Raw genomic sequence first — 16,260 nt, forward strand, 5'->3', positions numbered from 1 at the left:
CTAGTCCTCTCTACTAGCCGGCGCCTTACCTCCCTCGGTCTAGTTTACCGGTCTTATCTTATCCGCCTTTTTTTTATACGCCGTGCGGACGGCACCCTCTCCCTAGTAACTTTCTATAGTAGATAGTAACCGAAATAGATAAGATTCTATAAACTCGTCTACTCTCCGCGATAGACGAAAGTCCCCCGCTTAACCGTACCCCGGACGGAATTACGGAAGGTTCTTTTAGAGGATTTCTCTTCCCTTCTTTTTCGGCTAGATCTTTATAAGCGTCGCTCGGACTACTAATCTATAAGATTATTTTCCGCTTCCGGTAATAGAAAGAGTTCCGCTTAGGTTAGTAGGGATAGTTAGTTCTTAGTATATAGACCTACGGCCCTCTAGCTAATCCGCGTCTATTAGTCTTCGGAATATATCGTGTACTCGTAAAAACCGTTAGAAAGATTTCTTTCCTCGATAAATATCTTTCTAATAAAGGGTCTTTCTAATAGTAGCTCCTCGCCGGGGGCCTTAGAAACGAATAAGGGATACTTTACCTTAATTCCTCTAATCCGGATTAGGGCGCGTTCTATAAGTCCTATAAGAGAGGTCTTCTTTCTATTAGCGGATCTTATCCGGAGCCGTAGATTCCGAGTTATAGAGAGACCTATTTTCGTATATAGCTCGTAGATAATTATATATATCTTAGTACCCCTATTAATTACCGCGAGATACTCTAAGTTTCTAAGCGACGCGCGTACTTTTAGACTAGAAGAGGTATATAGTTTCTTAGTACGTAAAACCGCTCCCGTACTATAGTTAACGGGACCTTAGATTTCTTTAGTAGGGGCCCTTAGGACTTTCGCCTCTATCTTCGGAAGTCGGGTAGTTCTAAAGATTAGCTTTCTAAGACGAGGTAAGATACTAAGAACGTTTATCGGTTAGAAGATACGCGGCTTAAAGAATAAATTTCGGAGAAGTCGTTTCTCGCTAGCTTTTCTTAGGATTTCTTTCCGGAAATTTACTCTTTTCTAGTATCCTTTAGACTAGAACTTTAGTTTATCGATTTCTATTTTATCTACCTCGGGCTTAGTATAAGCTCTACTCTAGAACTTTTTAGGACTAGAAAGCTTCTACTTCTACTCTACTCGTATCGTTATCCCCTTCTAGCCCGCGGCCGTACGAACTTCTATATAATATCCCTCGGGTTTCTCTTTATCTTCCGTATCCTTCTCTAGGGTATATATAGTAACCGACCGCGTAGTATCTATAGGGACTTAAGTACTAGCGTTTTTCTAAGCTATTTAGCAACTTTTCGCGAGGGTTTTTCTAGGGATCTAGAAAACTTTAGATTCTTTTAGTAGATTTAGTACCGTCTTTCCCGTAACTTTAGACCGGCGGATCTTCCCTTCTTAGCGAAGCCTAGATAATTCCGTATATTAGTAGATTAAATAGCTAGAGAATCCGTAGCTATAATAGGTCTAGAAAGATCGATCTCTAGTAGAAACCGAATTTCTAGAAGCGGTATCTAGGCGAAGGACTAGAGCCTCGAACTTTCGAGTAAGTTCCGCTAACTATTTATTTTCGCGACGTTATTCCGTTTAGTTCTAAACGTTAGAAGTTACTTATTCCGACTTTCTTTCGAACTTATCTATAATACTCGAGTAGTTCTAAGTATCTTTCTTCGTAGAAATAAGTCGCTCTAGAAGGGTCTTATCTTCCGCGATCTTTAATTTCTTCTTATAAATCTTCTCGAACTTCTAATCTTCCGGCTCGTTCGGGTCTAATCTTAGTCGAGTAGCTACCTTTTCCGCCGTATCTCTCGAAAGACCCGTTAGAAAAAACTTACTCCTCGTATAGGGGTTTAAGCTCCCGTTTAGGAATAGCGAAGCCGATAGAGAGTAGAACTACCGATAATATACCGCGACGTTATCCGAGTTCTTCCGCGGCTATTTCGTAAATTATTCTAGAAACGAGATTATCCGCATCTTCGTATCCGAATTATACTCTTAGTATTTCTTAAGAAGTCGCTTCTAAAGGGCTTTTTAGTTCTTTTTAAGGGATTTAGATATCGCGTAAATCCTAATAGCGATTAGATTCTCGTAGTAGTAGAGGAGGTTATCTACTAGTTTCTCGAAACGAGTCCGGCTATAAGTTATATATATATATTAGTATCGGGTTAGGAAGTTCGTAACGTTCTTACTAGTAAATAACGGAGTATCTAGCGTTCTAGAAATCGGTAGTAGTATATAGACCTATACTAAGAAAGGAACTATAGCGGAAGTTACGGTAGTAGTTAAGTCCTCGAAGAAAGTATTAACTTTCTTCGGAACTAGATATCGCATATCTTTATTCGCTATAGTAATTCGCTTTCCGAGGAATATAGTAAAGTCTAGAATAAGAGTAGTAATAAGAATAAGAAGCGAGTTTAGGAGGTTCTTAAGTATCTCGGGCTCTAGTAAGGCCTAGGTCTTTCTATCTCGCGCTAATTCCCGTATAGGTTAGTAATTCCTCTTCTTTCTTTCTCGACTTCTAATCTTAGGACGTATCTTCCGAAGCTTTCGTCTAGGTAAAACGGCGGTATAGGCTATCTTCCGTAGTCTTCTACTAAGATTTCTAGTATTTCTTAGATTTCTCGAAGTTCTTCTTCTAGATCTTTTTCTATTAGGGTAATAGATTCGTCGGAATTCTTCGGGACTTTCGTAAGGTAGTATAGAACTAGGAGTTTCTTAGAGAAACTAGTATTTAGGACTATCGTAGATTACCCCGTTCGATAATTAACTCGGTCTTTCTTAGTTTCTTTAACTAGAACTTATCGAATTCTACGGCCTTTTCTTTAGAACTTCTTCTATAGAGTTTTCTTTTCTCTTCTTATCTAAGGAAGTCGTGTCTAATACGTTAAGTAGGGAAGGGGTCTATCTCTCTTCCTTAAATCTTACACGGAAACACGTAGAAACTTAGGGGAAATAAAGCTTTCTAGGAGTAGAGACTAATTTATAGTAGTAGTAATACTACGGTTTCCCTAGATTTCTTATCGGGCTCTCGCTAGAGAGTAAGGGATTTCGTTAGTTCCTACTCTAGTAGGCGGGAATCTAGACGTTCCGGTCCGGAAGGAGTAGAAAAGAATATATATTAACTACTAAAATTATAACCTCCGACTTAAATATATAAACTTCTATAATACTCCCCTCGGGCCGAGTTCCTCCCGGCTAATTCTCTAAAGTCTCTACCGTCTTCCGTAACAGCCCCGCTATACTAGTAGTAGAAAAAACGCGGCTTAGTCTAGTAGTCGTATAACGTAAGCGTAGTATAGTAAGATATAAATAATAATATACTAATAACTTTAAAGTTTATTTCTTAGGCGAATAGAGCGGGCTACGGTTAATTAAAGTAGAGTAGAATATAAGATTAATAGTTTTAAATAGCGATAGAAACCGACTAAATATAATATTATATTTAGATAATAGAAGAACTATTATTCTAGTTATATATAGATTAGCGCTGGCTGGCCTTAATCGCCGACGTATTAATTAATAAAACTTATACTAGAAAGCTATATATATAATAAAATAGAGAAGAGAATAGAATAATAATAGACGCGTTCTCTACGCTATAGCTAGAGATAAAAAGAGTTCTCTCGTATTTAGATTTTATCGTCTTTTAATAAAAGAATTTTTTAGTATCGTTCTTTTTAGATCTTATTATTTCTTTAGAAGGGCGGGCTAGGGCCGACGGCGGAGCTAAGAATAGAGATAAAATCTATTAATTAATAATATCTATACGTATTAACCTATAATCTTAAGCCCGTTTTAGTAAGCGTATACGCGTCTACGGTAATATATAACTAAGAGAAATTTAGTACGCCCTTAATAGTAAGTAGTATTTAGAAATAGGAAAAATACGGGTATCTAAAAAACGGTTAATCCGTACGGTCGACCCTAAGTTTGGCGGGGATTAGGGATCTAAATACCTATTCTATAGTATTAGGTTTAGACGAGTTCGTTCCTTTAACAAATTATAATTAATACCGACAATTGCTGGTTGTGACACTCGAGCGGATGAATTCCTGGCACTAGTAGGCGTGCGATAAGAAGTCCTGACGAGAAGTAAGCGCTAATATCTATGTCTTATAGGATCGCGTGTTGACTTGACATCTCGCAATATCCGGTTGTAAGTGAACTTACACGCGTGACAAAGTTCGCGGGTAAAAGTCGTCGCTGTAACACCCTTGTTGGTGATGGCTGACTGAAATAAGCCGTCGCCGGCATCGAGACACTATGTTCCCCGCACTCTCCGCACACTATTCAGAAGCAAGGAAAAGCCATATCGTCAGAGCCGATCGCTTAGTGATAAGCATGAATGGCTTTGTTCTATCATGGCCCGATCTCGACTGCTCGATTTTAGAGAAGGCTGCAAGACTAGATAAGCCTCGGCAGCCTTTGGCTTTGATGTTGGTCGACCACCAGCTTGGTATCAGTGATATCCATTCGTCCTGGCTACCTTGTTGTCCTGACACGCTGGAAATATACTTTGCTTCACCATTTATACATACATCTAGCTCAAGCTTGCCGCTTGCGTATCTTTATTGACTGGCTTATAGGATAGGCGCACACTAGAAGTCATCGCGAGTCTAGCCTTCACATCCCATGTATCTGGTATCTACATTTGGGAAGTACAGTGGCTGAAGATGACAACGAAGAAGACGAATTGACCTACGGAAATCTTAGTGGCACGCTCTCAGCGATGGAAAAAGGAAGATGTTTCAGGCAACGACTACGGTGGACAGACTCGCCACTGCATCGAAAGTGGTCCCATTTCTCACTTGCTCCAGAGACCGAACGGCCTAGATTCATTCACCCGTGATATCTGTGGTGCAGTTGACAAAGACTGCTTTCTTCCGGCTGTCGGTCAGCAACATATATAACTCCTCAGGCTCGATGTTGATTCTCATCTTTCCAGATCACCTCCAACGAGCACCGGATCTCATCATGTCTTCCACTGCGATATTTCTGGGTGCATTTGCTCTTCTGGTCCTGCCGGTATCTCTCGCGTGCCCACCATTCCGGATGTCTCCTGTACTGACCTCTTCAGATCGCAGGCTACGTCGTCTACCAAGTCAAACTTCACCCTCTCGCCAAGCATCCTGGCCCGTTTCTCGCCAAACTGACCAATGCGTACGGGGCCTACCATGCACTCAAAGAGGACGTCCACCTGGAAATGTGGAGATGTCACCAGAAGTACGGTAGGGACACTCTTGTACCAATCCACTGAGAATCCGTCTCACTGTCTGCAGGTGACTTTGTCCGCTGGGGGCCAGACCGTGTTCTGGTGAACACTGCTTCTGGAATGAGAGGTTCGTTCGATCGATCCCGATCTCCAAAACCTCCCCACGATCCCCAGACTCTAACGTAATCACAGATATCTACACGTCGGGCAAGAACGTAGTCAAGAGCCGCGGATACAATGCCTTGGTGCACGTGGTCCCCAGCGTGCTGACCATACGCGACAAAAAGCAAGCCTCCACTCGGCGACGGCTGCTCGCCGAAGGCCTATCGGATGCCGCTCTGCGCAGCCACGAGCCCATCATCCTCACACACGTCGACAGGCTCTGCCAAGTCCTTGGTCCAGCGGATGACGTCTGGTCGGAACCTCGAAACATGGCACACTGGTGTAGGTATTTCCTTCAAATTCTCCTCCCACGAGCTCACACCATACGCAGGCAGCTATCTCGCCTTCGATATCATGTCCGAAGTCGTTTTCGGGCAGAAGTATGACCTACTGGGTAGTCCGACGCACCGTTACATCGTGCCCGCCATCAATGGTTCCAACATTCGCACCACGGTGTTGGGCTACCTCCCACAGCTCGTGTGGCGCCGACTCGACAAAAAGCTCTTTTCCGCCTCCATCAAAGCGCGCAACGTATTCCTAGCCTTCATGAACGCCATGCTGCAAGCCCGTTTCCACCACGCCGCCTCCTGCTCCGGTGGCGACGGCCTGGACGGCCAGCGCCGTGACGTCTTCTCCGCGCTGCTCAAGCCGCCACCGCCCGCCGAGAAGGGCGGTGAGGTCGACAGTGTGCTGAACCAGTACCGCATCCGCTCCGACAGCGCAACCCTAGCCATAGCAGGTCCGTTGCCCCATCTGCCACCTCACCCCCATCTCTCTCGCCTTTCCCTCCGCTTACCAGCTTCTTGCAGCAACCGACACCGTCTCCACAGCCCTCTCCACCACCCTCTTCTACCTCTCGCGCCCCGCCCACGCCTCTGCCCTGCGTCTCGCTGCGGCCGAAGTCCGCCGCGCCTTTCCCACGCGCGCCTCCATCCGCCAGGGCACCGCGCTGACCTCGTGCACCTACCTGCGCGCCTGCATCGACGAGTCCATGCGCGTAACAGCGCCTGTCGGAGGCGCCTTGTTCCGCGAAGTAGGTCCGGGAGGGGTGGTGGTTGACGGACAGTGGTTCCCAGAGGGCGTCGATGTGGGGACTGGCATGTACAGCATTCATCGGAGTGGGCGGTATTTCGAGCGTGGGGAGAGGTGGGAACCGGAAAGGTGGCTGGTCGACGAGGCGGCCGGGGAGGGAGAAGAGAGGCTGAAGGCGATGCGGGGCGTGTTCCATCCGTTCAGTTTTGGGCCGAGGGCGTGCTTGGGGAAGGGCATGGCATTGGCGGAGATTTTGTTGACAGTAGCGAGGTTGTTGTGGGAGTTTGAGATTGAGGAGGTGGTCGAGAGGCGAGATGATGGTAGTGATGTTGTCGTTGGCGGGGGGGATCCGCTTAGCGGGCCGTCTGGCCGCCGCGATCCCGGTGAGTATCAGTTGTATCACGGGGGCATCACGAGCTCAAAGAGCGGGCCGATGTTGCGGTTTCGTCGGAGAGTTGTAGCTCAGGTGGAGGCTGCGGAGAAGGAGGGGGAACCGGTGGTTCAGAAGTAAGCCGGTAGGCGACAGAAGTGCGTACAGTGTACCGGACGGTCTTTGCCCCTCCCGACTCTGTTTTCGTTTTCTCTTTCTTTCATCTCTTATGTTTCTTCAGCTACCTATCTTTCATTCGTCTTTGCTTCTTTTACTTGTCGTTTTCTTCTTCCTTATATAACTCTTAAAGTTATTATTTAATAGCAGACTACGTTGAAATTAATTATATTTTAAACAGGGCTCGTGTGTGTGTGCATACGTATTAACATCGTAGAGAAAACACTTCTAAATTCGTATAGTTGGCCACTACGATCGCTTTAGCCGCAGGTTGGAGGTTAGGCAGGCGTGATAAAATTGGTGTGTTAGATCGGAGTCATCAGCGTAAAATCGGGTATGAACCGCGCTACGGCTGCACGTACCTCCGCGTCTCACTTGGAAAACCGCGCCGTAGTTATCATTAAGGTGTCCCATGGGCAAATCACGCCAATCACCGGCCTGGTCCTTGACATCGCCATATAGAGGGACCCTCCGCCTTGGTCAATCATCCGCTAAAAAAAACCCCTCTACAGCATAATCAATTATAAGAGAGCTCTAAACGTATTAGTTGCACGCCACAGCAAACTTGACCTCCTTCGCTACTTTTAACTATAAAAGGCTCGGTCCCGCAAGCCAAAACGCCACACTCTATCACCAGTCCAACATCCACACCTAAACCAAAAAATGTCCTATCATACGCCATCCCCGCTTTCGCCCCCACTCACTCTCCAACAAGCGCTGTCACCTCATTTTGCAACCTCTCGGCCAAACCCGACCAATCCCACTCCTCTTCCACTCTTCCCTCGTCACCTCTGCCCCAGTGCTTTTTTCTTTTCTCCCTGTACTCATCTCTTCCACCCAGTCCATTTCGTGCTTCCTTTGTTTCCCCCTCTCTAGTGTTCTCTGCACGGGAAGACGCTCTCAGCGCCATCGACATCTCCGTCGCGAAAGGTATCATCCTTCGTTGGGGCTGCCGCCGTAGCGTCTCTCTCAAACGCTTCGTCCGCGGTATGCGCTTAGATGGGGTGGCCTGGGTGTCAGGGTCATCGATGTAGATGCATAATACCGTACCAGGCGGTGTGGGTATGCTGCCTCCAACGACGGGTTCGAGTGCCGGCTCGAGTTCGGTCTCGAGCCTGAGCGGTGTCTGTTCGGGATCGGTCGCTACTGTCGCGCTAGTCGCTGGTGCCGTCGTCGGTCGAGAATCGGGAAGCGTGACGGTAGCAGAAGAGAGCGGAGAGCTGGGTGGCTCGGAGGACGTTGGTGTCGGTGATTCTGGATGTGTAATGAGGGCGGTAGGAGAGGGCTCGGCGGTCAGTGTTGGTAATGACAGAGACCGAGCCAGAGCGAGTGCGCTTGGACGAGAGCTTGGCGTGGCTGGCGCAGAGGAGGAGCAGATTTGGCGCAGAGAAGGGCGCAGTGGCATGTTTTCGAACGGTGGTGCTAGCACCAGGTGCTCATCTTCCTGGTGGTCGTGTATCCGCTCGATCTCGCCCTGGTGCTCCTCTTGCTGTTCAAGCTCCTCCTGGTGCTCCGCCTGCTGTTCGTGCGCCTGCTCGTCTTCGGCGGAAGGTGGCGGTGCTAGTAGCACGACGCTGCGCGCTTGATCTACTTGCGTGGTGGTCATAATGGCAAGCTGGGAGAAACGAGTCGTAGTGAAAGGAAACTGAGATTTTAATTCAGAAGTGTGGGATATAAACGTGGCTCACTGCTCAGACGTCACTGCGCCGTGGGTAAATGTGAAATTTCCTTTTTGACTCAACCAACACCAACTTTGGTTCCTCATTGTTTTCATGCCCGACCCTCTACCAGAGAACTCGCCCACGAACACTCCCGACTCCCATAGCCGCTCGCCCACCCGCTGCCGCCTGACGTGCCTTGCGCCCTGTATTCTGCGATCTTCAAGTCAGTACTGAGCTTGCGGGACTGGTGGAGTTGAGAGTTGAAGCAGAAAGGTTTGTCGTCACGGCGGACGAGGTGAAAAACGGCAAGGAGCTGAGAGCTGATAGATGAGGGATGTTGGGAACAGGGTCCAGCCGCGCTAACACCTATAGCTAGCTTCCTGCTTATTATTAGCGGGCGGCACGGCCCCACTTCGGAGGAATCACCTAAAGCTTCCTAAAACGTATACCATAAACGAACCTACAGCACCGTCTCCTTGGGCCACGATATAAGGGGCTCGGCAGGAAATAACTCAAGGCCATAACTACGCGCGGCAGTAGGGCATATGATCTCTCTCGTTGGGTTCCAATAGCGATATCGGACGTAATACGATCCAGGAACGACCAGTCCAGACCCTGAGCGCGCCACGTGAACCCAAGCCGGCTTACAATTCCCAGACCAACATTTCGCACGCGCCCTCCCGGTCGATCCCGGCGCCGAGGGGGCGGTCATGCCGACACCTTAGCGACCCAGGAAGCACCTAGCGCGGGAGAGAGGCGGCTCCGGCCAACCCACGGACCGGCCCGCTTCGGCCACTTCCCGGCCATGGGGTCACCCCCTGGCAAAGGGAAAGGCTTGTCTTCGAAATGCCATCCCCAAAAGCAGACAAAACTTCCCGTAGTGCAGTCTAGATCCCGGCTTGAATCGTGGCCCCTTCGGAAATGGCTTGCTGTGGCATGTCGCCATGGCTGTACACCACGCGCATGGCTTGAACCGCATCCAAGCGGGAGTCAGGTTTGGGCAGGAAGAGGAAGTTGTTACGTGATAGCCATTTCGAGGCGCGGAGCTCTCTGTCTCTATTTCTTCAATGTCGCCGCGGTATGGCTGCATTCGCTCCTCATCCTTCCTCACAGCTTCCTCCCGCGGCTCCACACCATCGCTGCTCATCTTCATGGATTCCGGAGAGATGAAAAAAGATGTGGAGAACGCTGCGGGTGTGACCGTCGTGGTCACCGCCATCCCAGATCCGGCGGACCCACCACCCTCCGAGGACAACGTCCGTGCCTGGCTAACTGTGCTGGGCTCCGCCCTCGTCTACTTTGCCTCTTTCGGCTTCACCAACAGCTTCGGCTTCTTCCAAGACTACTACCAGACCGACTACCTGCCCGAACAACCACCGTCTACCATCGCTTTCATCGGCACTCTGCAGATCTCGCTCATGTATGTTATTGCGCCCGTTGCTGGTGCACTTTCCGACATCTACGGCCTGAAGGTATGTGACCATGTCCATGTGCAAGTCACTTGTGCTAAACTGTCCAGTGGATCTACCGTGCTGCGGCCTTGGGCTGTTGCGCCTCGGTAGTCGGGCTGTCATTCTCCCAGTCAGGCGTCCTATGGCAACCGTTCGTTACCCAGGTACGTTGGATCCTCCTTTTCCGTGCGTCCCGGCCAACTGGTCTAATGGAACTCAGGGCGTCCTCTTCGGCCTGGTCGTGGCATTCAACACCCAACCCGCCCTCGCGGTCGTCGGCCAACACTTCAAACAACGCCGCGCCCTCGCCATGGGTCTCGTCTCGGCCGGCAGCTGCATCAGCGGCTCCCTCCTCCCCATCATGCTATCCGCCCTCGTCCCCAGGATCGGCTTCGGCTGGACCGTCCGCGCCACCGCCCTCCTCATGCTATGCTGCTACATCATCGCCATGCTCATCTCCTACACCAAAGACCCGCCGACCGCCCCGCCGCCGGCAAAGGATCTCGCGGACCAGCCGCCGGCCAAACCCACGCTCGCCGCATCCAGCCTTCTCGACTTCCGCGGCTACAAGGACCCGCGGTACCTCGTGCTGGCCATCGGCAACTTCGTCGCGACGCTCGGCGTGTACGTGCCCAACTACTACATCGGGTCGTACGCGGTCCTCGCCTACCCCACCGCCTCGGTGCACGGTTACCTGCTCCCCATCCTCAACGGCAGCAGCTTCTTCGGCCGAGTCTTGGGCGGGTGGGCCGCCGACGTGACGGGTGCGCTGAACTTTCTGTATCCGATGACGCTGCTCTCGGGCGTCCTGTGCCTGTCCCTGTGGCTGCTGGACCAGAACATGGACATGATCCTGGTCTTCTGCATCATGTACGGTTTCACGTCGGGCGTGTTCATCAGCGTGACGCCGGCGGCAGTGACGCAGATTGTTCCGGAGGACAAGATCGGGGCGCGGATGGGTGCCTTTTTCACGCTGACGGCATTGGCGACGTTGATGGGATCGCCAGTGGCAGGTTGTTTGATCGATGAGGGGGATGGAGTGGGCACAGAGGGTTACAGGGGCATCATCCTGTTTACCGGCTTGACGTTGGTGGTCGGGGGAGCTCTTCTGTTTGTGGGACGCCTGCTGTGTGACAGAGATTGGCGAAAGAAGTTGTAGGTGATTGGAGAAGAGGGAAAAAGTTCTTTGACATTTTACTGTAAAAAAGCAAACGGCGTTATGGGAGACTTTTGGGTTAGCGGGTTGTTTGGTATAAAAGGTGTGGCGGTAGATAACTTTTAATGATACATTTGACTACTAGAGCATTAACAGAGGTCATCATGCTCAGAATTGGTCCGGCTCTGATCACTTATCGATTGAGGATGCTTGACTGGAAGTGGAGTCTCCCGATGCCCCGACAATTGGGTGGATGCTCGAAAGGGGCACTTGCCGACGTGCTGAAACCAGAGCTCATAGCTACAGATCAAGGCCTCATACGCGATCGTGCTCCAAGCAGCTCCGCCGACACCTGCAAACAGCAGTCCACAGTCTTCCGCCGTTGTTCCAGTGCGCACAAACCACGCGACCGGCCCCAAGTCTCAAGCCATGCTGCCTACAATCGAGCTCAGTCACCTGTCCCTGCTTCCGACGCAAGAGCTACGACCACCAGCAACCTTGACAGAAAGGCTCCAAGTTCGAAAGTACCAAGGTATCTGCACCTGTCCGCTGTAAGACCACGCAGAGGCATTTAATTAAAGAGCAGAAGAAGCAATCATTGGCGGTCAGACGTATGAAACACCGGAGTCCGGTAGGGAGATGAAAGGGTTTAATACAGAGTGAGCGGCGGGTGAGCGCAGTGAATCAAAGTGTGGCCTTCTAAATGCACGAACTGCATTCTCGTGGCACAGACAGATGAAAGTGGTAGAGAAGGGCCAACATGCTACCAACTAGTGACAGCCCATTTCGACCGGCTTATTATCTTCAGGGTTGGCCAGCAACATACACGTAAATGCTATCGTCATTCCAAGCCCTCCTGGACAAATACGTCGAGAGATACAATACGGCGTACATGTACAGTATCTGGAGCTCGACGTTTGTGGAAGCCTTGCAATTCGAGATTAACTTCTTCGACGACGCTTTGTACAGGACGCTGTAAGGTGATGACTGTCACCCAAAGGATCTCGGCGGCGATTTGGATTGAAGCATGGAACCGGGATGTCGACGTTCAGCGACATCAGATTGTATGAACTTTCCGTATGCGAACCACGCTCTTCAGATAACTTTCACCCGTATGGTCAACCTTCGGAGTTTACTTTAGCAACATTTTGAATTTGGACCTCACCCAACGCAGTGCTCGGACACCTGACCCTCGTCGACGTCGCGCGTTTCACCATTGACCCACCAACCTCGACTCCACGACATCCATTATCAACACCATCGCGTCTCCGTCTCGCATCTGCATCTCGCATTTGCATCTGACATCTCCATCTAGTCCCTTGCCCTGTTTACCTCGTTCCAAATCGGCGTCCGGTGATCTAACAGACGTCCGGTCTAATAGGAGTCAAGGCGTACGCATCCTTTTGCTTTCTTATCGCCATCATCATTCTCTGCTACGCGTCTGCCTTCCTGCTACGGCCACTAGGCTTGACAATGAATCCAGCAAAGTCTTGGGAGATACGGTCCGCAGGGATGGGTGGTGGGGATATCACATGTCGAGTTAGCCTGTTTGATTTTAAGGTGGGGGGCCTGCCATGTCGATTTTTCTTCCGACCGCTGCGTCCTTTGCGGCAATTGGATTGGCTGGCGTACATAGATGGGCGGGCGGCCCGGTCCGCTCCCGGCCGACTCACCAGTGCGACACAACACTGAGGCTTAGACGTTGACTAACTAGCAACTCCTAATCTCATTCACTGACGTGTGCGGCACAGCAACTTGGGCGGCAACATTGCATGAACGAAAGTACGGTGTACGCACTACCCATGGCTCAAGAGTGGGCAGAGAATGCATGATTGGCTCGAGTCGGCGCCAATCCTCGTGTGACCAGCGTCAAATCCGGGGGCCACCGGCCGAGCGGAGTCCGGCGTCCAATAATGAACGAGGATTGTCTGATGGCAAAGGCCAGAGCTCTTGACGCTCAGACCCAGACCAAAGCGTGGCGCCTTCTCATGTGTTGTGTTTGCAGCGAAGAGCCTCTTCACTTCCCGCCCTTTTCACTCGCTCGCCCACCATGGGTCAGCGAAAGCGCGGCCGTCCGGGCAAACCGGCCAAGAAAGTCGTTGCCGCACCGCAGCGCTCCTCGACGGTCACCGCCCAGACTAAAAAGCAGAGGGCACGTGCCAGTGCGTTTCGTCCCCGGATGCAGTCCAGCAGACATGTGTGCTGACCGTCTTCCGGCGCCAGCAGACAAGTCACCGCAGCGCCATAGTCGACGCGTTCAAGGACTTCCGGCCGAGTTGTCCGATAACCAACCTGCACCCGCCGGAGTAATAGTCAGCGCTCCGTCCCTCAGATACGTCAATTTCCGGGCGAGCTCGCTGACCAGTACTACGTGACAGCAAGGGAACCCTGAGGCTCAAGAGCGTTTAGAATCCCCTCCACCCGCCGCGGCGACATCGGCACCCAGGATCAGCCCTAGTCCTAAGCCGACAGAGAGTCCAAACGGAGGCGCAAGGAGCGAAGACGCTGCGAGTGGTACCACACTTGCCCAAGGACCCGACGACGAGCCGAAAGTCACCGTGACCGATCAGGAACAGCACAGCGAAGCCCTAGCAACAGTAGCTACCTCATACGGTGACCGGACAGAAGACTGGGTGATGAACGGCTCTTTCTCTCCCGGGCCAATGATTGAGAACATGCGAGGCAGGCCTGCACTACAGCCCGACTCTTCCATCTCTTCTCGCGCTACTGCCCACAGGAGACTGCAGGGCAACAAGAAGAGCTCTGCGCCGAAATCCAACAATGCTTCTTCGTCCACGCCAAAGGAGAGCGGGTCGAGCAATGCTGACTACAAAGCCCACGGCTTCCGTGCGGAATTGGAGAAAGGTGACCAGGGTGTGCAGCTGTTCCTGCACGAATATTGCAATGACGAAGAAGATGAAGAGTCTGGCGTCGATGATGCAACCGAGGCCTTGCTGAACAGGCTCCACGAGCAATCCTATGGTCCGCTAGCCGATTATCGATACCAGACCGACGAGTTCAGAATGAGACTGGAAAAACTGGAGGACAAGAACGAGCGTGGGGTTGTAAGAACGCTCGACGAGCTCATCTGCCCTGCAGCCGAAGACCTTGCAGCCCTGACATACAGGAACACCAAACTGCGCCCAACATACCGAAAACTCGTCGATCTCTACTCAGAGCCGTGGGTGAAGACGCGTTCGCCGCTGACGGGATTCAAGCATCCCCAGCCAGACCATTGCGTTGGCTTCCTGCGCCAGGCTTTCTCCGAACCCGAGTGGGGCCTGCTCGACCGCGTGCCCGAAGTCACTGCCGCTGCCACCGATACCATGCATTTTCCTTTTCTGACATGTGAGGCCAAGTCGTCCAGGGAGCACCTTTTTTACGCCGACAACCAGAACGCATACAGCATGATGGTTGCAGTCTCGTCCGCCGTCAGGCTCTTTAGGGCGGCGAGGATGGAGGCGAGCGTACATCGAAAGATCCTGGCCTTTTCCATCTCCTACAACAACAAGCACGTCTCCTTGGATGGATTCTATCCCGTCATCGCCGGCTCGCGCACCGGCATCTATCGGAAGCGCATCTTTGAGTTGCTCATTTCGCCAGGCTCGTCGAGCAGGTGGCAGTCATGGTACTTTGTCCGAAGCATCTACGAGGTCTGGGTGCCCGAACACCTCAACCATCTCCGCGCTGCGATAAATTCCCCCAAGCTCGCCGTCGACCTCAGCAGGGTGCCGGGCAGGACCTCAGCAACGCCTTCGCCCTCCGATTCTGCCGTGAGATTGCAGCAGCTTGAACTGCAGAGCCCGGCTCCGATAGGGGCGCCGTCGGACAACCTCAGTGAGTATAATAGTCGAGATCGAGTAAGACGAGCGGTGACGGAACCGCCTGTGAGTGACATGAATCCGAAGAAGCTGAGGACGGCTTAGGCCGCTGGCAGGCACGGCGTCTGGCTATTTGCACGGTCGCTCTGTAGAGGGTATCAGCTGAGGGTCTATGTCGAGCTCGAGCAGATCGCGTAGGTGTTGCGTCGCTGGCGGCTCTACACCACATTGTGGCCGCATTGGAGGGTAAAGATGTTGTGCAACGCGGCAGATATTCCCAGTCAGGTCTTGGAAACGTCGAGCTTGTGTCAGAACGAACGACACAGCCGAACTCCATTATCATCAGTTGTCAAGCGTATGGGAAGAGCATCACCTGAACGGAGAATAAGGAACGCGAAAACATCTCAATCTCGGTTGCATCATGAGAGCCTCAACAGGCGGCAGATATCTATGCACACTGTCAAAAGAGATGCTCTTGGTATCTTCCATCCTCGTCCAAACCTCCCTCCAAGCACCCTCCCGCAGCTCCTCCACCCCCGCGCCATCGACTTCTCGGGCTGGAACACCACCGGCCACGTGTCGGTGGCGTTCGCGGGACGGCCATACGGAGGTGCACGTCATGCTGCGGGCGCCGACCACGCTCGACGAGGGCGGGGCGAGGGTGGACGGGAGGGTGCGCAACGGGACTGTCTTCAGTGAGTACGAGTGGCCGGTGCTGGTAGAGGGTGAGGTCAAGCTCTTCGCGATGCATCCGAACGCTTGCAGCGCGCCGAATGTCAACGAGACGTACGAGATTTCGCCGGAGGACGATGTCAGGTTGCGGCAGAGGAGCGGACGGGCTGCTGTGTACAGGATGGATGCGAGGTGGTGGGATTCGGAGGCGAGGTTGGTGAGACGGACGGGTGGCTGTCTGTCGTGGTGCAGGCCGCGCGGCGGAGCTGGCTCTGCCGGGAGAGGGTACTGCGACGGTACGCATAACGGGACTGTCGGAAAGTATGAGATTCATGTCACCAGGTCCGACGACGCAGGGGCCGATTTTCGTATCTCCAAAGTGACTCGTGTATGGGCATGTGGGATTAGGTTGGATCGAATTCCTGGAGTCAGGATGCGACATCTCTCTCCTTCGATGGAGACACACGATCCGCTGCGTGTACATTGCTTTGACAGCTGTACACTACTGCACACAATTATTTGCCTGTTCCACTACATCTGGTGACCCCGACCG

At 51.6% G+C, this 16,260-nt stretch overlaps 4 protein-coding genes across 4 annotated transcripts; 3 read left to right on the forward strand and 1 right to left on the reverse strand.

Moving 5' to 3' along the window:
* Positions 1-4,967: 4,967 nt before the first annotated feature.
* On the forward strand, positions 4,968-6,910 carry BKCO1_680001 (cytochrome p450; the record flags this gene model as incomplete). Its single annotated transcript, XM_020278380.1, has 6 exons — positions 4,968-5,018; positions 5,071-5,221; positions 5,273-5,332; positions 5,398-5,649; positions 5,699-6,106; positions 6,177-6,910. The coding sequence occupies 6 exons, from the start codon at positions 4,968-4,970 to the stop codon at positions 6,908-6,910; spliced, it is 1,656 nt and encodes a 551-aa protein (XP_020126239.1).
* A 1,190-nt stretch (positions 6,911-8,100) lies between these two features.
* BKCO1_680002 (uncharacterized protein) lies at positions 8,101-8,552 on the reverse strand (the record flags this gene model as incomplete). Its single annotated transcript, XM_020278391.1, has 2 exons — positions 8,101-8,302; positions 8,362-8,552. The coding sequence occupies 2 exons, from the start codon at positions 8,550-8,552 to the stop codon at positions 8,101-8,103; spliced, it is 393 nt and encodes a 130-aa protein (XP_020126240.1).
* A 1,122-nt stretch (positions 8,553-9,674) lies between these two features.
* Positions 9,675-11,217, forward strand: BKCO1_680003 (uncharacterized protein; the record flags this gene model as incomplete). The annotated part of the gene is made up of 3 exons (XM_020278402.1): positions 9,675-10,079; positions 10,127-10,222; positions 10,279-11,217. 3 exons carry the CDS (start codon positions 9,675-9,677, stop codon positions 11,215-11,217), a joined length of 1,440 nt encoding a protein of 479 aa, XP_020126241.1.
* A 2,047-nt stretch (positions 11,218-13,264) lies between these two features.
* BKCO1_680004 (uncharacterized protein) lies at positions 13,265-15,140 on the forward strand (the record flags this gene model as incomplete). The annotated part of the gene is made up of 3 exons (XM_020278413.1): positions 13,265-13,376; positions 13,438-13,520; positions 13,593-15,140. 3 exons carry the CDS (start codon positions 13,265-13,267, stop codon positions 15,138-15,140), a joined length of 1,743 nt encoding a protein of 580 aa, XP_020126244.1.
* Positions 15,141-16,260: the final 1,120 nt, after the last annotated feature.

Source organism: Diplodia corticola, assembly GCF_001883845.1.
Source record: "Diplodia corticola strain CBS 112549 chromosome Unknown scaffold68, whole genome shotgun sequence".
Classification (NCBI taxonomy): Eukaryota; Fungi; Ascomycota; class Dothideomycetes; order Botryosphaeriales; family Botryosphaeriaceae; genus Diplodia; species Diplodia corticola.